General features: G+C 45.1%; 1 protein-coding gene across 2 annotated transcripts in view; it reads right to left on the bottom strand.

Moving 5' to 3' along the window:
* Window positions 1-1,527: 1,527 nt before the first annotated feature.
* The window catches only part of CMTM8 (CKLF like MARVEL transmembrane domain containing 8), a 105,882-nt gene continuing 85,305 nt past the window's right edge, over window positions 1,528-22,104 (bottom strand). The window contains exons 2-4 of one of the 2 annotated variants that reach the window (XM_021678838.1): window positions 14,869-15,042; window positions 3,978-4,094; window positions 1,528-1,951 (exon numbers count right to left, since the gene is read on the bottom strand). In XM_021678838.1, the coding sequence (XP_021534513.1) occupies window positions 1,868-1,951; window positions 3,978-4,094; window positions 14,869-15,042 (375 nt within the window). In that variant the 3' untranslated portion in view covers window positions 1,528-1,867. The remainder of the gene's footprint in view (window positions 1,952-3,977; window positions 4,095-14,868; window positions 15,043-22,104) is intronic. The other variant, XM_044915835.1, reaches the window with a different exon arrangement.

The raw sequence follows: 22,104 nt of genomic DNA, 5'->3' as shown, positions 1-22,104 counted from the left end.
ACACATACAAACAACAAATACTCCTGCATGGACACAAATGAGTACTGTTCTCTTGAAACCGATCTCTCTGGTTCTACTGGTTCAAAAAAGACCTATCGTTGTAGTCTTTCTGGAGAATATTTCAAAGTGGTTTATGGAACTTTTCGCTGTAGAAGTCACTTCCTATAAATGGGGCCATGATTACAGAAATCACACACACACACACACACACGCGCGCGCGCACACCCCACAGGGGGTGGGGAGGACATAAAACAGGCTTCTTTCTTGACAGCTGTTTCCAGAAGTTTCCAGAAACAGACCCATCTGGAGGTTACAGTTTTTCTGCCTTGTGTGGAGCTTTGGTTGCAATACAAAGTGCTCAAAACACCCACCGAGTACATGGAAGATGAATATGCCTCTGTGAATGAGAGAGAGAGATGAACAGAGAGAGGCAGAGCACACAAATTCTGACTAGTGATTTCAGCTTGTCTTGCAAAATCGGCGAGTCGGAGGCTGTCCTAGTGATGGCTAGGGAGGCAGCTTCCCTCGGATTGCAGCCCTGATCATCCGCACGTTGGACTCAGACTGGCCTCCTGTACCCCCAGCACCCACCCGCTCCCACACACTGGGTCTCTACACTCACCTTATTCTGGTGCCCCCCCCTCCCCACTACCTATTTGGATCCAGAACTGTGGATGGGTCTGTGGTGGGTGTTAGATGCCGAAGAAACCCTCCTTTGTAGAGGTAAACAGAACTTGGGTAAGAACTTACAGTTAAGCAAGAAGAAGACCTACCAAACAACTAGCAGCAGTAAGAAAGAGCATTGCTTCGCGCGAGAGTGGAGGCCACAGGAGTTATGCCCACAGAGTACGCAACTAAGACTTTTCACTGTCGTCAACTACACTAATGTTTCTGTGGTTTTTTGTTTTTCAAAAGAAGCCCACGTTGAAAAATCACCCAAGATGCACTGCCGTACCAGCAAGAACCATACTGCCTCAACACACTTCCTCTAAATACCCATCTGCCTGGCTGCCTGGGGTTCTTTCCACCATCTGATGGTATCTCATAACAGTGCCACAAAATATTAGTTCTGGAGTCTGGAGACGTGGGGACAGGTGGTTTCCACAAAGTACAGTACACGCATCACTGTGGTCAGCAAGTATCTTAAGGTACACGCAAGTATTTATCGGTTTAATGGTTATGCACTTATTTTAATATGTGTTAGGAAAAAATTGCCACACAGCACGTCAGTCTGGGCACTCAGCACCACCACTTAGGTTATTACCGAACTGCAAGGCCAGTGTCTCATTACATGCTTTCTGGGTCAACTGGTTAGCATGTGAGAACCATGGCCACTGATGATCCCCAGTCTCGGGGAGAAGGGTCTCTCCTACTACCCTGGCCTGGTGGCTGTGGACAAGGGTGTCTGGGCAATACTACAATTGGGCAGCCTTGTGAGGATGAAGATTTACCCACAGCACCCAACCTTGGGCTTTGGCAGTAGGTCTCCTTTCTCAAATCAGACACCTTACCCAAGATTTTGAAACATTTAATCAGAAAAGAATCTGGCATTTTAAAAAGTTAGGTTTACAAACTCGACACCGTCTTAACATTAGCAATTTATCTATTTATACATTGTCTAAGAAAACAAGGTCCATGAAGACATCAACAAGATATTTAAGAGTTCCTTATAAGCTACAACAATTTGCAAATAAGTATCCAGTTTAACTGTAACAAACCACTGTGAGCAAATTTAACTAAGTATATAAAAACATTAGTTAAATATAATTCTCTGGAAATATACATTATATACCTACAGTTTGTTGTTGCTGTTTTTTTACAGTGAGATTCTTCCTGCTTTCTCCTGTTTAATTCTCAAAATGGCAAATCACTGTACGGTCCTGGATCTCCAAGCTACAAAACTGAAATATGTGTTTCCAGCATAGCAGATGGTGACCAAAAAGGCGAAGAACTGGAGAAAACAGAGGATAATACAAAGAGGGCTTAGGGCACATTCTAATTAGCAAAAGTTATCATTTCACCTCCATTGAATCAAGTACTCATAGCATCCCTTGACTCCAGGCTTTCTCATCTAAAATTGCTTTATTGGTTCAATTACCTTCCTTCTGAAATGATCTCTGGCTATGCTGGTTGTTTGGGGGTTTTGTTTTGTTTTTTGTTTTTCTTTTTGCAACGTATCTGGAAAGCTTGTAGTTTTGCTCAAATAACCACATGGTGTTCACTTCAGGGTGAGGATGGTGGTGTGTATCTGAGAAAAGCACATGTATTCCTAATTTAGTATAGACAATTTTAGACCAGGGCTTAACCTCAGATTGCCATAGGGTCAGTTACATAAAGGAGTTGAGTGGGTGGGAGGAAGCCACGAACCCACAGGGTGCGAATGGTGAGCAGGGAAAAAGCAGGAGCCTCTGAAGGGGCAGCCAATGCCCAGGTCTGGCTGATTCTTGCTGTATGATAGCTTGAGCTTAGTGCTGCTAAAGCTTGTGATTAAAAAAAAAAAAAAAAAAAATTTTTTTTTTTTTTTTTAAGTAGGCTTCATGCCCAGCATAGAGCTCAATGTGGGGCTGAACTCACGACCCTGAGATCAAGACCTGAGCTGAGATCAAGTCAGACACTTAACTGACTGAACCATGACAGCACCATGCTCTCTACCTTTAAATAGAGATTTTTGAATATAAATATCAGAATATAAGAAATAGGGGAGGGGGGTGCCTGGGTGGCTCAGTCAGTTGATCAAGTGTCCAACTCTTGATCTCGGCTTGGGGTTGTGAGTTCAAGACTCATGTTGGGCTCCACACTGGGCATGGTGCCCACTTTAAAAATATATATATATAATGAACGGCTGTGTATCATCAATCAGTTTTAACATGATCATTTTGGTATTCCTGTTTAACTGACCCCAACCCCCCCCCCGCCAATTACTTCTTTTGGGAGTGGAATATTTTAAGGCCAATCTCAGAGGAACTTCTAAAATTAGTTTTTAAAATCAGAACTACAATACACATTAATGGTTTAAATATGCAAATAGTATGGAAGCACATAAATTAAAAAGCAGAAGCCCCTCAGGCTGCTCCCTTCATCATCCAACCACAGTCTCTGGAAGGAACCTCTGTTCATGTATGCTTTCCCAGGCACTCCCATCGCATAAACAAACATCTCCACTTCTTAAGTAAAAATAGAATCGTAGTGTGCTCATTTTTTTTTTTTTGCAACTGTCTCCCCACTTGAACTGTAGTCAGTAGAATTATTCTTAGAGTGCCTCAAATATTTTTTCTTCCTCAAATACTTATTTTGTTCCAGCTATTTGGCTTTCACTCAAGCTGGGTCTTTTTTTTTTTTAAGATTTTATTTATTTTTTTGACAGAGAGAGACACAGAGAGAGAGGAAACACAAGCAGGGTGAGTGGGAGAGGCAGAGAGAGAAGCAGGCTTCCCGCTGAGCAGGGAGCCCGACGCAGGGCTTGATCCCAGGACACCGGGATCATGACCTGAGCCGAAAGCAGACGCTTAACGACTGAGCCACTCAGGCACCCCAAGCTGGGTCTTTTAACCTCTGTGCACTTCAGGCCATCAGGAGGCCCCAGTAATTTTTGATGCTTTTTTTTTTTTTAAGATTTTTTTTATTTATTTGACAGAGAGAGAGATAGAGAGAGCAGGAACACAAGCAGGGGGAGTGGGAGAGGGAGAAGCAGGCCTCCCGCCGAGCAGGGAGCCCGATGTGGGACTCGATCCCAGGACGCTGGGATCATGACCTGAGCCGAAGGCAGCCGCTTAATGACTGAGCCACCCAGGCGCCCAATTTTTGATGCTTTTAACCAACAAGTTAATTGCCAGTGTCTCGAGTGCAGGTGAGGCTTTCCCGCCCCTACAGATAACTTGGGTCTTCCTCCTGGACCCCCAGCCCCACCGGGAGGAGGAGACTGTGACACTGACCATGCAGGAAGGGGGTGGGGCAGGTGAAAGGGCTTGCTCACTCACCGATGAGGCTGCCCAGCTGTTGAAATTGTGGCTGTCTCTCTCGGGGAAGACAGAAGACGCATCCACCACAGCGGCTGAGAGGTATAAGACGAAGGCGCTGCCATTAAAGCACAGACCCTGGGGGAGATAGAAGGGTGGAGTGGTCAGGGAGCGTGGAAGGTCTGGACACCTCTGGATCTCTGTAGTGGCCAGAACTGCACGCCAGGTGTAGTAAGGGGTGCATCGGACACTTGGAGGGGGCAGGGATGAGGGCTCTGAGAGGCAGCTCATCAGTGCCTCCAGGAGGAGGGGGCTTCCTACCAACTTTATTTATTTATTTTTTTAAGATTTTATTTATTTATTTGACAGAGATACAGCGAGAGAGGGAACACAAGCAGGGGGAGTGGGAGAGGGAGAAGCAGGCTTCCCGCCGAGCAGGGAGCCCGATGCGGAACTCGATCCCAGGACCCTGGGAACATGACCTGAGCCGAAGGCAGATGCTTAACGACTGAGCCACCCAGATGCCCCAACTTCCTACCAACTTTTACACAGCACACCCAGACACCCCTCACCTGCCCCCAAGACACCCAGGTTGCCTTGCTTGTCCCTTCGGCCACCTCTCTCTCTCTCTTTGCTCTTGATCCTTGCTTCATCCAGATTTCAGCCCTGGTGACCTACTGGCTGAGGAAGGCAGGCAGCTGGGGTTCCCCAGCGAGATCTGCCCAGACTGCGGCCCCAGCAGCCACAGCGTTTCGGCACCTGTCCCCGACCCAGAGCTGCGAGATAGCTCTTCCAAAAGCAGGCCCAGCTGATCTATTCCCCAGGCTAAGCGGAGGGGGGGGGGGGGGGGGGGACGACATTTAGGTGAACTCCTCAATCCTAGCAGCAAGTTCTTAAAAATGAAACTAAGATTATACATATTAACAGAACCCTTTTGGAACTAATCTCACTCCTGGCTTCATCTTATTTTTTCCTATTCTTAGAGAAGAGAGAGGTGTAAATCCAATAGATATTTGGTTTCCAGTTATACTTCAACTCTAGGAAATCAAACTGTGAAATGTGCCAAACTTCACCCCCGTCTGAACAAGGGTGAGAGGTGGGGATGGGGTGGGGCAAAACTGATGCAGAAAACCAATGCTTATACAGGTAGGAAGAGGGTGGCTCTCAGGAGTAGGCCCCCCATGGTCTTACAGCTCTCCCTCAGTCATTCAGAGAGACGGGAATGGGTAGGGGTAGGGGGGAAGCAGTATCTTTTTCTTCTAGGAGAAAGGCACATAGAATTTTCCAGATGCAGGTCCTTCTGAGGTGGGTTGTGTATCCCTCTTACCACCTCCACACTTTACTTACATTGTTCTGGGTTAAGGAGATTAAACTTTATGATAAGGGTCAGTCCCAGGATTCAGGCTGCCCAGGATGCTCATCTGCCATTAGAAATGTGTCCCCTGGGGTGCCTGGGTGGCTCAGTTGGTTAAGTGTCTGACTCTTGATTTCGACTCAGGTCATGATCTTAGGGTCCAGGGATCAAGCCCTGCATTGGGCTCCCCACTCAGCAGGGAGTCCGCTTGAGATTCTCTCTCTTCCTCTCCTCTCCCTCTGCCCCTCCCCCTCACTCTCTCTCTCCCTAATAAATAAGTCTTAAAAAAAGAAATGTGTCCCCAGGAAGTCCTGGTTTCCCTGGTGATTCATTATGTTTGCTGGTTGGGGGGGGGGTTTTGGTCCAGGAACACATCTGTGCATTTTTTTAAAAACCAATTTTTTTTTTTTCCATTTCACATTACCTCTAGAGATTTGCACATTTACTATTTGCCAAGTAAAGGACTTCCTACTTTTTTTTTTTTTTTAAATGCTGAAACAGTTCAATGTAGTTACCTCTGAGGGGTGTGAGACTTTAGTTTTCGTTTTGTGGCCTTTTACAGGTAGCGGTATTTATTTAATAAATTAGCCATGTAGTATTTGAAACATTAAAATGCTTAAGAAAAAAATTAAAAAGTAATGCATGTCCATGGTAACCAAACAAAATCCCGTCTGGACAGAACAATCTGGAGTAAAAAGCCAGTCTACTCCTTTCACCTCAACCCTTTCCTTTGAGATATAAACCACCACCCAATCTTATACAAACAGAGCCATATAGTCAGGCATCTCAGTGGGGGTTTTTCTGTTTTGTTCGGATTTTTTTCTTCATTGAGAAAGATACCAAGGGCAATTTTACTTGTCAGTCCAAACAGATGGACCTCATTTCTTGTCATGACACAAATACCTCAGAATTTAACTCTTCCCCTGTTGATGGGCATTTGATGTTCCTAGCTTTCTCGGGATTACCAACACTGCTGTGAGGAACGTCTTTAAACATGTATTTGGGGGCACCCATGCATGTCCAGTCCCCATACAAGGAGAGAGATGAATGAGAGAGCTTCCGGGAGGCCAGCCCGGCCAGGACCACCCTGACACAGGCCCGGGCCTTGTCCCCTCTGCCGTGTGGGTGAAGGGCTGGAGAGGGAGTGGGGACACGACTCCATACTAAGTGTGGCCCAATCCATTTTCCCAAGGAAATGAGAAATTCTGTTTCCCTTGGAGGGAAGCAGGGAAGGGCTTCCTTCCCCCACACACCACCCCGAGGGCTCCCGACGGGTTCTCACAGCCTCTATTTTGCTACCTCAGAGCCCAACCTACTGGCTCCCCCATCTTCCTAGGACTCCCAAAGTAAGTATGTCTGAGGGATGCCTGGAGTGGGAACCTAGTGAAAACAGGTGGAGAGAGGAAAGAAAAAAGAAGGGCAAAGAACCCGGATCTGAGATTGTTATAGAGGTTAAAAAAAGAGATCTGTGTGGCTACAGAAGGGAAGGAGGGCAACGGCGAAGCTTCAGCAGGCTCTAGAATAGCACTGAGCTTCAAGGAAACACAGATTATACTGCTCTTGAGAAATAGGACCCAAGTCCGAGACTGTTCAAGCTGAACGATCAGGGAGCCCCTCCAATTCCCATGCCAGTTCTCAAACCACCCCTGGGCCCCAGGCAACAGAGAACAAATACAGTGTCTTACAAAAGGTTTCCAACTGTTCCTTTTTGGGAGAAGGTGGAGGGAGGCTATTCTTTTCTGAAATTCGATCCCTCTTTGGTATAAAATGTCCTTTCCCCCAAATAAAGGCACCCATAGATAAAACCCTCAAGCAGCTAGCCCCCTTGTTGACCCTCCACACTGTATTATTGGTATCCACAACTGACCAAACCTAACTGCTAAGAACATCTCATCCCTTCCCAGTAGAGGGGAGGTAGGTTCTTTCAGTTTCAGAGAATTCCTGAAGGTTAGAACCAGGGCACTCGTGTCCCCTGAGAGCCAAGCAGACTCCAGGGTGGACAACTGTGGTTGGCATCCGGGGACCTGTATCCCATTCCTATCAAAATCCTCTCAGCATCTCAGTTTCTTTACCTGCCAAACGGAAATAATCCGTTCCCTCTTTGCAGTTAGTGTGAGGTGAAATGTTGTAAGATATGAAGGACCCAGCCCGACCTCTGGCACACAGGTGTTTCATAAATGGTGGCTGATGTTGTCAACGGAAGGAGGCCTCACCCTCCACCCTCCGCCCTGTGCCCAGTACTGCTCAGAGTGCTTGCAATGAAGCCAACAGGGATGAGCTGCAGAGGACAGATCCTCAGAAAAAGCTTTTGTGGAGGTCCTGGTGCTTAGTGCTCTGAGGAGGACAGACTGTATTGCTTTGAAGTTTTAGCCCAGATCAGATTTGTCAGAAAGCATTCATTGCAGCCTCTCTGGGTAAATGATATTGCCCAGGAGCTTAGAGGTGCTCGCGGGAACCTGCTGTGGTTCCGCTCCATGTTAAGGATGGACATAGTAACTCTGCACCTGTATTCTCCTCAGATGCAATAGGAAAAATGCCTATTGTCAAGCTAAGTCCAGTGCAAAGCTCATGCCTTGTCAAGCAAAGAACTAAAGGCAAAACTTACGAGACTCTGCTTTTTGTAGTGTTCCATGGGCGGTCTCCCAGCCAAACTCCCAGGGGACTAAAACCAGGTCTACTGCTCCCTTTTCTTTAATCTTAGATTTCTCAAATGCTCTGACAACCAAATGTAAACCCCAAAGTCATTAGGCAGCAAAAACTGGCTTGCACTGACACAGGGGCAATGCAGTCTTTAGCATCCCTCTTAGCAGGAAAAATGCACGTGTTCTTGCAGAAATATTAACATGTCTGATTACAGTGTTGCCCCCAGACTCAGAGGGAGGGGTCACCTTATGTAATAAATGCACCAGATTACTTCTTTCTAAAATTTGAAAAAAAATTGTGATTGCAAACATATCTAGCCTAAAGGTTCCAGGGAGGGGGTGTGGACCTATAATTATCTGTAAACCAGGGTTTCCTACACTTTAGGTGCCTAAGAATTATCTGGAAAGCTTATAATAGAGATTGCCAGATACTCTATAGAGCTTCCGATTCAGTAGGTCTGGGGCAGGACCAAAGATTTCTAAAAAGCTCCCATGTGATGCTGCTGGTCCAGGGACCGCACTTTGAGCAGCAAGATTCTAGAAGGTTCACTCTGGCACCAGAAGCCCATCAGCTGCCTCAGCAGAGTCCTGGGTTGGCCTGACCCTTGCCATGCTCCAGTTAGTGTGGGACATACAGTGAGGGCCAGCATCTGAACCAGTCTGTTCCTGCAAGAGGTTCTGCTGGGCACAGGTAATAAAGATCTGAGACCTTAGTTGTTACACAGGAAAACTTTCCCCCCAGATCCCACTTTGGATATCCAGTTAACACTGCTTACCCCACTCACAAATGCTTTGAGAGGTTTCGCAAAGGGGCTTCTCAGAGCAGGAAATAAAAACCCCCCAACCTGAAGTCAGACATGTTTGACCTGTAGCAGCTGCTGGCTGCAAAAAAGTTTTTAAAATTTGGCTAAAAATATTTTAAAAGTGAAAGAGTTCACACAAAAGCCCAGATTTCTGGATTGCCTTAGGGAGGGAAATAACAGAAAATCTAACAATTCTGAAGAACACGTTTCCAATTTATTTCTCCGGAAAGTGAAGAATATTCCCCAGTTGATTAAGATGCCCAAAAACTGTGTGTCTGGGTGGCGAGAATTCAACACTCACTGAATTTATGCTCCCTTGCATGACTTGTCTGGTCTTTCCACACGTGTGAGTGTGTAACCTCTAAGGTGGAGGCTGATGGTCTTGCTTGATAAGATGAAGGATTAAGGGGCGCCTGGGTGGCTCAGTCGGTTGGGCATCTGCCTTTGGCTCAGGTCATGATCCCAGGGTCCTGGGATTGAGCCCCGCATTGGGCTCCCTGCTTGGGGGAGCCTGCTTCTCCCTCTCTCTCTGCCTGCCACTCCCCCTGCTTGTGCTCTCTTTCCATCTCTCTGACAAATAAAATCTTAAAAAAAAAAAAAAAAAAAGATGAAGGATTAAACAACCCTAAAGGGCCTACAAGTCCTGGTCTCCTGACTGCTGGTTGGGGTTCTTATTTATTACTCAGGCAGAGGCATGCCTGGAGTGGAACAAGATCAGAAAAAAACACTGGACAGAAGTCAAGAGAGATGGACCCCAGCTGTGTGTGCATCTGGGCAAAGTCATGAGGCTCTAAATCTCAATTTTCTTATTTATAAAATGGGGACGCACATCATGATGATAAATTCTGATCATGCAAATCAAAGCATTTTAAAACTAGGAAGTGCCAGAAGGGAGCATTATTTAAAAAAAAAAGTACTGGGGCGCCTGGGTGGCTCAGTTGGTTAAGCGACTGCCTTCGGCTCAGGTCATGATCCTGGAGTCCCGGGATCAAGTCCCACGTCGGGCTCCCTGCTCGGCAGGGAGTCTGCTTCTCCCTCTGACCCTCCCCCCTCTCGTGCTCTCTCTCTATCTCATTCTCTCTTAAATAAATAAATAAAATCTTAAAAAAAAAAATTAAAAAAAGTACCATTAAAAGCAATATTTCGATTTTTTTTTTTAATTTTAAGTAATCTCTCCACCTAACATGGGGCTCAAACTTATAAACCCAAGATCAAGAGTCTCATGCTCCAGGGGCGCCTGGGTGGCTCAGTCGGTTAAGCGTCTGCTTTCAGCTCAGGTCATGATCCCAGGGTCCTGGGATCGAGCCCCGCATCGGGCTGCCTGCTCCGCGAGAAGCCTGTTTCTCCCTCTCCCTCTCCCCCTGCTTGTGATCCTGCTCTCACTGTGTCTCTCTCTGTCAAATAAATAAATAAAATCTTTAAAAAAAAAAGAGTCTCATGCTCCGCTTGATGGAATGAGCACTGGGTGTTATATGCAAAGGATGAATCACTAAATTCTACCTCTGAAACTAATAATATAGTATATGTTAACTAAACTGAATTTAAATAAAGAATGAAAAAATATATAGTTTTTGGAACCCAAGCCACCGGGCAGTAGACCATCCAAGCAGGCTCACGGAGAGGTCATGTGTAGGTATTCTGGCCCTGGCTCTGGCAGAGGTCCCACTGACAGGCAGTATCAACTGCTAGACGTATGATGATTCCAGCCTCCAACCACCTTCAAGCCAGCCCAGCTGACTGAGGAAGCAGAGATATACTGTCCTGCTGAGCCTTTCCCAAATTACAAATTTATAAGTAAATTAAATGTTACTGCTTAGGAGAAAAAAAAGTCTCATGCTCTACCGACCGAGCTAGAGCATTATTTTAATTTTTTAATTTTTTAATATTAAAATTATAATTTTTTTAAAGATTTTTTATTTTTTTTTTAATTAGACAGAGAGTACAAGCAGGGGGAGCGGCAGGCAGAGGGGGAGGGAGAAGCAGACTCCTCGCTGGGCAGGGAGCCCGATGTGGGGCTTGATCCCAGGACCCCGGGATCACGACCTGAGCCAAAGGCAGACACTTAACCGTCTGAGCCACCCAGGCACCCCTAAAATTATAATTTTTTATTTTAAATTTTTATTTAAACATTTTATTTTTACATTTTAAAATTTATTTTAAAATTTTAAATTTACATTTTAAATTTTAAGCCACTGGGTGGCTCAGGTGGTTAAGCGGCTGACTCTTTATTTCCGCTCATGTCATGATCTCAAGGCCTTGGGATTGAGCCCCACGGTGGGGAATCTGCTGGAGGATTCTCGCTCTCCCTCTGCCTTTGCCCCTCTCCCCATTCTCTCTCTCTCAAATAAATAAATCAATCTTTATTTTTTTTATTTTAATATATTAAAATATCTTTAAATTTTTTAAAATTTAAAATTTTTAATGTAAAAAATCAGTGAAAAGTATTTTAGGCTTAGAGAAGAGAGAGACCAGAGATGATCTGGAACAGAAGTCAGCAAACTATGCACACAGGCCAAATCTGGCCCACAGCCAGTTTTTGGGAATAAAGTTTTACTGGGAAGAGGATCATGTTCATTCATTTGCAAATTGTCTACAGACGATCTCATGCTGCAAGCAGAGTTGAGCAGTTGTGACAGAGATTGCATAGCCTCCAAAAGAGAAAATACTTACTGTCTGGTCCTGTATAGAGGAAGTTTGCCAAGCCCTGATCCAGACAGCATACCTAGGAATTGAGACTCAGCAGGAGTGGAATGAAAGGTACTGCTCATTCCTGCATCTCACCCATTTGCTCTCCTGTGACAGTTTCCAAGTTCTCTTCTTCCAAGTTCACAAGCACTTTGCTCAAGACATCCTTTTTTTTTTTTTTTTTTTTTTTTTTTTTTTTTTTTTTAAAGATTTTATTTATTTATTTGAGACAGAGAGAATGAGAGAGAGAGAGCACATGAGAGGGGGGAGGGTCAGAGGGAGAAGCAGGCTCCCTGCGGAGCAGGGAGCCCGATGCGGGACTCGATCCCGGGACTCCAGGATCATGACCTGAGCCGAAGGCAGTCGCTTAACCAACTGAGCCACCCAGGCGCCCTCAAGACATCCTTTTAAGACCCCTCTTTTTCCAAAACAGCATTCCTTACATTCCCCCAGGTCCCTTGGACTATAGGCCCTCACCTGGTATTCCCATGTGACTGTTACTTTGAGGTGCTCAAGGCTGAGGAAGAGGGAACTGCTCTGCCTGACTGCCTTGAGCTGGGACATCAGTCTTTTTTCCTGCCTTTGGGCTTAAACTGAAACATCAGGTGTTCTTGGGTCTCAGGCCTGGTGCCTTTCAGACTAGAACTTAGAGCATCAGGTTCCCTGGTTCTCAGGCCTTTGGACTCAGCCTGGAACTACACCATCAGCGTGCCTGGGTCTCCAGCTTGTGGACAGCAGATCTTGGGACTTCTTAGTTTCCACGGTCATGTGAACCAATCCCTTCCAGTAAATCTCTTTATATATACACACACACATACACACCCTAATGCCTATGCTTCTCTAGAGAACTCTGACTAATCTAGAATTTATATCGAGAGTGGGGTAGACAGATTTTAGAACCAGGAGTGGGGTGGTGCTGTAACAAAGATCTAAAAATATAAAACTGGCTTTGGAACTGGATAATGAGTAAAGGCTGGAGAGTTTTGAGGAGTATACTAGAACTATGGGTGTTGAAGGTGATTCCAATGAGGACTTAGGAAGAAAAGAGAAGAGGCTAAGACAAAGCTTCCATCTTCTTAGAGAATGCATAAATAACCACAGACAGAATCTTAGTAAAAATATGGATGTTAAAGGCCATTGTGGAGAGATCTCAAATGGAAATGGGGAACATGTTTTTGGAAACTGGAGGAAAGGTGATCCCTGTCATAAAGTGGCAGAGAATTTAGCTGAACCGTGTTCTAGTGCTTTGTGGAAGACAGAGCTTGCAAGCAACAAACTGGATATTTAAATGAGATTTTTTAAGCAAAGTGTTAAAGGAGCGGCTTGGTTCCTCCTGTTTATAGTAAAATGCACAAGGAGGGAGGTGAATTAAAGAAGAAATTGTTAAGCAAAAAGGCCGCAGAACTTGAAGGTTTGGAAAATTCTCAGCCTATCCATATTGCAAAAAAATAAGAAAACTTGGGGTGCCTGGGTGGCACAGTTGGTTGAGCATGCAAACCTTGGTTTCAGCTCACGTTGATCTTGGGGTCATGGAATCAAGCCCTGTGTTGGGCTGTGCACTCGGCACGGAGTCTGCTTCGGACTCTGCCTCTCCCTCTCCCTCTGTTCCTCTCCCCAACTCTCTCTCTCTCTCTCAAATAAATAAATCTATTAAAAAAAAGAAAGAAAGAAAAAGCTTGCTCTGAAGAGAACAGCACAGGTATGGCCAAACAACCATTTGATAAAGAGATCATGGGTGCAAACCACAGATCTAATCATGTGTCAGGAGAAGCCAGGAACAGGTAAGGCATTATACCGGTGAAACGCTGTGAGTTTGAATGAGAAGGGGTGGAGATGGGACAAAATAAAGGAGTGCTGTTGAACTTCTTGGAATCTATACGATAGAACCATAGAGCCATTTGGCCGTGAATACGTGCCAATTTTTAAGAAAAAAGAATGAGTCACCCAAAGGCTCATTCAGAGATCATCAGGCCCTGGGGGCAGGCTGGTTCCTCCTCAGTTTCAAAGGGTAGGCTGCCTCTCTGGTTTCTGTGAGCCTGGATGTGCCCACCCCAGTGCCTCAGGGGCAGGTCACCCTGCAGACGCATAGGGGTGACACTGCCACCCCAGTGGGCCTGGAGGGCAGAGCACTGAACCAAAGAGGCTTATCCTGAAGGCTTAACATCCCATGGAATTTGCCTTGTAAGTTTTGGGCTTGCCTTGGACTCGCCACCCCATCCCTCCTCCCTATTTCTCCCTTTTGGAATGGGACCATCTATCCTGTGCCTGTCCCACCACTGTATTTTACAAGTACATAACTTGTCTGGTTTCACAGGCTCGCAGCTGGAGAGGAATTCTGCCTCAGGATGAACTATACCTCCAATCTCACCATACTTGATTTAGATAATATTTGGGCGAAACTTTGGCTCTTAGACTTCAGTCGATGTTGGAATGAGTTAAGACTTTTGGGGATGTTGAGATGGAATGAATGTATTTTGCATGTCAGAAGGGCATGATTTGGGGGAGCCAGCGGCAGAATGTTATGCACTGAATGTCTGTGTCCCCCCAAGTGCACACATTGAAGCTCTGATTGACAACGTGATGGTATTTGAGATGAGGCACTTGAGAGGTAATTAGGGTTAGATGAGATCAAGAGGTTGGGATCCTCTTGATAGCATCTGTTCCCATCCATGTGAGCCACAGAAAGATAGCAGACATCTGCAAGTCAGGAAGGGAGCTCTCACCAGAGACCAGCTCTACTGACACCTGATTGTGGACTTCCAGCCTCTAGAAGTGTGAGAAATCAATTTCTGTCATTTAAGCTACCCAGTCTATGGTATTTTGTTATGGCGCCAGAGCCGACTAAGACAGGTACATTTTCTTATCTATTTCATCCCAGACCGTGTGTTCCCCTTAGTTTATGCTGCACCCACCATGGTGCCCGGAGCCAGGACAAGCATCCAATCACCCTTGACCGCACTTGCTTCCAAATATGAAGACACCTATTTATTCTAACAGCAGTTTCATTTTTCATTCTAACTCTGCACACACTGTGCATCCCAACATCAAAGAGCTCTGTGCACAAAGGGCCAAGGTCGTGGCCCCAGGAGGGGTTTAAAGGAAGTGAGATCTGCCGAGGCTGGTGCCCCGATGTACTAATTTCCAGGTGATGGTGTTTATGAGGAACTAATGAAGAACTGAATTTCTCTTCATTCAGTCTTCTGAGAACTGGTTTGCTATTTTTGCCTAAAAGAAATTCCTGGACCTTCCAACATGCCCAGTTCCATACTCAGGTATAAAACACCTGCTATGTTGGGTTCTCCCTGGCTTTGTCCCCTGCTCTGCTGGCAGAGAGACAATCCTGAATTGTTGGACTAAGGACTAGGAAGGACTAAGCTCAATCCTACCTAGTGGGCAGTGGACAAGAAGATGACCCCTGGCTTCCTTACCACTGTTGTCCAGGGCACCTGGGGAATCCTGGTGTAGGTCATTGTTATGTAGATGATGAGGAAGAAGACGGTGAGGACCCAGTAAAATACAGCTACAAACATGACCCAGCCAAACGCGGGGACCCGGAAGTACTCAGTTCCAGCGATCAGCGTCCACACCAGCAATCCCAGCACCTGTAAAATGGCAGAGGCAGTTTGAAAGAAAAGGGAGACACAAGGAGAAAGTAAAGAAGGAAGCAGGGACAGAGAAAAAAACAATTATACAGAGTGTCATTTATAGCATTTGTTCATATTTACACATACACGTGACTTATGAATACAAAACAGGGGTTGCAAACTCGCGTGCCCACAAATGCCAGGAAGGTATAAAAGATGAACATGGTAGGCTGAATAGAGATCAGAAAACAAGAAAAACGGTGTCTATTGTAAGGGGCAGTCTCTATTCAGCTCCAGGCAACTGCTGTGGGCCAATCTTTTTCTAAGTACATTCTAACCCCCAATGTGGGGCTCGAACTCATGACCCCAAGATCAAGAGTCGCATGCTCCACTGACTGGGCCAGGCAGCCTCCCTGGTTGTGTGTCAATTTTGCTAGATCTTCCTTTTATTTTTTTTCCCCTCAAGAAAACACAGAAAGTCAAGTTTGTACATGATAATCTTGATTTTTAAATGTTAGCACTAATAATGATTTTTAAAATACTACAAGGGGACATTCTACACACACCTGTGGCTGGAATTTACTCACAGGCTGATGCTTGTCAAGGAACAAGACTGCAGGTCCACTTGAGGTGGTCCATGGAACTGATCTACTCTCAAGGGATGAACCTCTGAGGATTCCCCACCTGCCACCGCTGCCCCTCTCCCCCCGCAGATGGCAAATAACACGTGGCCTGAGAGAGCCTTCAGAAAGGAGAACAGGCAGGGGCCCAGTGCAGACACCGGCATTCAGCATTTTAACATAAGTTGTGCATTTATTCCAGCAAGAGCCATCCAAATCTTCACTGCTGATGAATGAGACCAAACCCAAAGCCAAATCAATGTCACCAATTGACTAGAGGAAGATTTCATCAAGGGAAAAGAAACTGATCCAAACCATAGGCATCTTTAGTCCTGAACAAAGGAAGTCCAGAGCAAAGGATGCATCTCGCATTCCAGTACCTTCCAGGGACCAGGACTTTATTCCTAGGTCATGAAACAGTTAGTATCCAAACCATATCCCCAGGAGTCCAGGGCAGGCTCTAGCTGATAAGACTCAGGACAAATAATTCTGTTTTAGCTTTCTTTGTGGCATACGGAACAAATTACTACAGGAATTTTAATCACAGATCTAGGAAGATTGTTTTCACTTATTTGTTTAACCCTTAACCCTTGAGAGCACTAAACTCTGCCAGGCTTCCTGTCACCAGCTAGACCCCAAGACCTGACCTTTACTGCTCATCTGCTTGTACCCACTGACCTTTGTCCCATATTTTTTTTTTAAAGATTTTATTTATTTTTATTTGAGAGAGAGAGAGAATGAGAGAGGGAGTACATGAGAGGGGGGAGGGTCAGAGGGAGAAGCAGACTCCCTGCCGAGCAGGGAGCCCGATGCAGGACTCGATCCAGGGACTCGATCCAGGGACTCCAGGATCATGACCTGAGCCGAAGGCAGTCGCTTAACCAACTGAGCCACCCAGGCGCCCTGTCCCATATTTTTCTTAAGCTCTTCTTTCTAGCTTATCTCTTAACTGAGGCAGAAGACCTGACAGGTAAAACATCCTGTGATGAAAACTGAAACTAGCCCTCAAGCAACAGCGACTGCCCAGACAAAAAGAGTTCTGGTGGCCCAGACCCCCAGATCAGTTTGAACTTAACCCCCACTCACGCCTCTGCAGAGAGACCATGGAGTGAACCAGGGAATGACTGACAGTTACCTTTACCTCATTATAATACTAAATCTCCAGGCACCTGGGTGGCTTCAGTCCATTAAGCGTCTGCCTTCGGCTCAGATCATGATCCCAGGGTCCTGGGATCGAGTCCCACATCGGGCTCCCTGCTCAGCAGGGAGTCTGCTTCTCCCTCTACCTCTCTCCCCTGCTCATGCTCACTCGCATGCTCTCTCTCACAAAAATAATAAAATCTTAAAAAAAAAAAAAATCTCCACACAAGCTCCAAGGAGGAGCCCAGCCTCATTTATATAACATACAATGTATGTTCAGGCAGGTTTCTTTAAGGTGCGTGCACAGCCTTATGCTCCCCTCTACATGCAATGACAAATCTAAATATTCATCCTAACCCTAAATAAAAGGAACCCCTTCACCCTTGCTCAGGGAGTCACGGCTTTGGGAGTGATTCTCCGTGATCTCATCCACTGTGCGACAACTCCACCTGGTGTGGTTTCCATCTGAGTCTCACCAAGGAGCGACCGCACGTTAGTTTGGTTACAATACCACTCTGGCTGCTTGGGGAGAATAGGCACGTGGAGGGGAAGAGGGGGTGTGTGTGGGAGGAGACAAGCTCACAGACTGTCACAATAGTCCCAGTGGGAGAAGATGACGTATTCAAGACCAAGATGGTGGCAGCGAATATTGGGAAGTGAGGGAATTCCAGACACACTGCCGAAGTGGCCAGGCCAGGACTCGAATAGATTTAGGTTAGGATAGAGTGGAAAGACGTGCAGAGTCTCTGGAAAGATGTATGATGCGTACGAGGGTTGTCACTTCCTCACCTGAACAATGAAACAGGACCAGGTGAAGGGGCTGATCTTTACCACAGCTCCTGAGCTCAGTTTTCAACCTACCCAGCCTGAGGTGGCCAGGACCTCCAGATGGGGATGAGAAGTGGATGCTGCAGGCACAAGAGTGAAGGCCCCTCTTTAAGAAGGAAGACTTACTGTGAGGTCATGAAGCCCTCAGACAGGTTTCCAAGGGACACTGTACACGGCTCACCGCGAGAAGCCCACCTCTCTGCTGCTACAGTTTGGTTGCTGTGCTGGGGAGCACAAAACAGACTCTAAATGTTGTGGCTTCCCCTCTTTATAGAGTTGAAAGTTGCTGTTCTTTTTGTCTGTTTGATATTGTATATAAATTCCAAAGCAATACTTAATGGAGACGTGCTTTTATGCTTACATTCGTGGCAGCAGAATTTATCAAAAGTGAAGATGTACAAAATGAGATAGAATTCCAGAAAGTGCTAAGCCTCACGCTAATGGGGTTTGGGGCCTGAATTCATCATAACTGACAGGTAATCTACACACATAGATGTGATACTCATTGGATCAGTGAGACTGGTAGTTAGATGTAATCCAGCATGGTGGGGTCTGAAATAACATCACGGGGTTCTTGATTCAAACTGAAAAGGTCAGAATGGCCCTTTGTTGATGATGCACAGAGGAAACATAACTGCCGTTGAAACGTAACACGGCAAACAGGGTTAGGTTGTTTCCCCAGGGGAATGCAAGGGTTTAAGTCTCCAGCACGAGCTTGTGTCCAGCTAGACCAGCTCACCTAACAGCTCTTGGCTCTGAATGCGTTTTTCATTATTAAAGCAAGCAGGGTCCACTGTCTAGAGACGCTTTGTCTAATGTGCTAGCAGTGGTCATCTTTTACACACAGGGACAATATCGTTAACTGAGCCATCTCTCAAAGAGCAGGAATACCTGACCCATGACCTCACCAGCAAACACAGTTAAAAGAACGCCCCCGTCAAGAAAAGAATTCTACCCAAGTGAATTTCCTAGGTAACAGAAATAAGAAGCAAGCCTTTTGTCTCTCACTATAACCAATACTGATGAAAATCACTCTACAAAATGTTAGTCATCTCCTGCTGGGTGTGTGTGTGTGTTTAAGACAAACTCTAGATCTTTATCTGCTTAAGACAAACTTTAAATCTTTATCTGCTTAGACTACAAAAATACTGTTTGTTTTTTTCACTGATGAGCATTTTTTTAGGCTAAGACTTTTTTGAATGGTAAAGCTAAGACTTAAAAAAAATTCCTGAAGTGATAAATGCAGGTAAAAATAAACACAGAAATATAGAAAGTATATAAAAAATATACAAAGCAGCAACAACCTCCATCCACCAGTTGTAAATTCTCAAGAGAAACCAATATAAAAACTTTAAATCTACCTTTCTTAAATTCTTTTCCTTGAATCTGTGACTACCACCTGTACATCCTTTTCTTTCTCTCTTGAAAATATGGATCACGCTGTACATGGTGCTTTATGACTTGCTTCTCTCCATGAACAATATCGTGGGGGACCTCCTTCACACTACTACACACCGATCTATGCCAATTCTGACAGTTGCCCAGTTTTCTATAATTCATGTAACAAGTTCCCAATTGAGAGAAATTTAAGTTGTCTCCTTTATGCTTATATAAAAATGCCCTGGGAACATTCTTATAATATATACCTGAATCCCAGGAAGGATTCTGAGAAGCAGAATTTCTAGGCTATTTTAAATGTTAGAGGTACTGCAACTTACTCATCCAAGCCTTGTACTAATTGTACTAAAGCATGCTTTTCCCTTCGATCCTGAGTTCCCATGTTTTAAATAATTTAAAACCCGATTTTAAAAAAAGAGATCTTGGGGCCCCTGGCTGGCTCAGTCGGTACAGCATGAGACTCTTTTTTTTTTTTTAAAGATTTTATTTATTTATTTGACAGAGAGAGACATAGCGAGAGATGGAACACAAGCAGGGGGAGTAGGAGAGGGAGAAGCAGGCTTCCCCGCGGAGCAGGGAGCCCGATGTGGGGCTCGATCCCAGGGTCCTGGGATCACGACCTGAGCCGAAGCCAGACGCTTAACGACTGAGCCACCCAGGCGCCCCACAGCATGGGACTCTTGATCTTGAGGTCATGAGTTCAAGCCCCATGTTGGGTGTAAAGATGACTTAAAAATAAAATCTTAAAAAGAGAGAGATCTCACATTTACCTTGCCCTGATTCACCGAATTGAAGCATAGAGAAAAATGTACAAATCTGCAATGAACAACTCAATGAATTTTCACAAACTGCACAAACCTTAATAACCAGCATCCACACCAAGAAACGGAACGTGACCAGTGCCTGGAAGCTCCATTCTCACTTCTAGTTACTCCCTCCCTCATCTAAGGGTAACAATCGTCCTGATTCCTAACAGTCTAGATTACTGTTGCTTGTTTCTGAACTTCATATACGTGGAATCCTACAGTATGTATTCTTGTGTTTGGTTTCTTTCACTCAGCACAGGGAGATTCAGGCATGACACTGAACATCGTTTTTTCATTCTCATGGCTACACGGATCACCTGCCCGGCTTGTTAAACCACGGAGGGCTGGGTCCCACTCTCCGAGTTTTTTCACTAGGTCTACAAGTCCCCAGGTGGTGCTGATGCTCTTGGTCCAGAGACCACACCTTAAGAACCATGATGTATAGTACCCTTTTTCTTTCAGTTTACATTCTCCTGATTAGTGGTGAGGATGATATAGCACCTTTTCAAATGCTTATTAGCCACCTCGAGTTCCTTCCTCATTTATTGAGCTCCTTCCTTATTTATTGATATGTTTTAAAAAATCACTTTCTTCCTGATTTGTAAAGGTCTTTACAGAAGAGGCATGGTAACCAACTACATATTGGGCAATATTTTCCCCATCCAGGTTTGTTTTTTAACTGTTTTTGTTTTTTTTTTTTTAACAGAGTCTTTTGTCATATGGAAGTTTTAAATGTCTACATAACTGGTCCCCCTTTAAGCCTTCTTCTATTCCCACCTGCCCAGGAAGGTCTTCCTCAACACAGGATTATGCAAATATTCTCCTATATTTTCTTACAGCTTGTATATATGTTTAGGGTGTTGATGCAACTAGAATTGCGTTCTATATATGGGGCGAGGAAAGGCCAATTTTATTTTTTTCTAGCAGCTAGTCTTTGATCTGTTATCACGTATTGGTGACTTTCCATATACTGGGTCAGGTTCTGGAATCTTCTATTCCTCTCATCTGTGAGACGGTGGTACCAGTGCCAGCCACGGTAGCTTCAGCATGTATTTTAGGCTTCTGGATAAAGATGTCAAATTGAACACGAGTCTAATTTTGCTCCTTCTCCAAACCCTTCTAAAATTATCACGAGAAGGGGATGAATAGGAAAGGAGACAAAAGCAACACAGTTTTAGAAGCCTGGGACACATATGGATGAGGGATAACAGATTTGGCCACTGTGAGGAGGCTTGATGGGGAAAGTAAAGAACCAAACCACGGTTGCTGCAAGGTCTGAAAAGACTCAGGCATCTCTGGGACTGGAACAGGGACTGAGAGAGAAGAAGGGATGGCTCAAGTGAGGAGGATTTGCGGAGAGCTGTTTGAAAGTAGCTGTGTCCTAGATTACTTTATAAGCTACCAGGTGACTGCTCCACCTCTGTGATTGGTCTGTACGTTTATTCTCTAGGTAGGGAATTCTCAGCCTCAGTCCTGTTGACCCTGGGGGTCAACAACTCTTTGTTGTTGAGAGCCGCCCTGTGCAGGAGGTTTGGCAGCATCCCTGGCCTCTACCTGCTAGATGCTAGCAGCAAGTTCCCCATCTCCCTCTTAATGACAATCAAAAATGTCTCCAGAAATTGCCAAGTGTCTCCTAGGAGGCAAAGTCACCCCTGATTGAGAACCACTCTAAAGAAGGTAAAAAAAAAAAGAGGGGGGTGGTCTCGGGGTTGAAAGGCACAGTTGAAGGTTTGAGTATCATGCTGAAATAAGAGACTGAAATGACTCTTCAGTGTGAAGACTTCCCCATCCTTTCAATCCCTAACCTTTCCCTTCCATTGGGTTCTTAGGGCACTGGCAGCGAAGCCTTCACTCGCACGAGAGAAAAGACCTTGGGGATTCACCAACACACAGCTTGGCCTGGTCAATCCACAATGGAGTTCAAAGTTGATAAGCCCCATCTATGTGCTTAGAGCATCTGAACAGCTTTGTATTTTTAAAACATAGGCAGACAACCAAGGTTACCAGATCTATGATGACAAAAAAGCCCGTATAATGGGGCAGAGAGCTGAGACCAAAAAACAAACTGGAAGAAAGCAACTTTGAAGAGGGAGAAAAAAAGATCAGTGTCCTCAGGGAGAAACGATATTACAGTAGTGAACCAGAAACAGGTTACTGGAAGGACACAAATAGTCCTTCAGGAACAAAATTCGTTTTTGAAATGACAAATAGGATAGCAGACATTAAAAACTCCATGAAAGTGTTACATGATAAAATTGAGAAAACCTTCTAGAAAAGATAGTAAGAAG

The sequence above is a fragment of the Neomonachus schauinslandi genome, chromosome 1, assembly GCF_002201575.2.
Source record: "Neomonachus schauinslandi chromosome 1, ASM220157v2, whole genome shotgun sequence".
In the NCBI taxonomy this organism is placed as follows: Eukaryota; Metazoa; Chordata; class Mammalia; order Carnivora; family Phocidae; genus Neomonachus; species Neomonachus schauinslandi.
The sequence above is the reverse complement of the archived record's forward strand: the minus strand, read 5'-3'. Positions and strand labels throughout refer to the sequence as shown.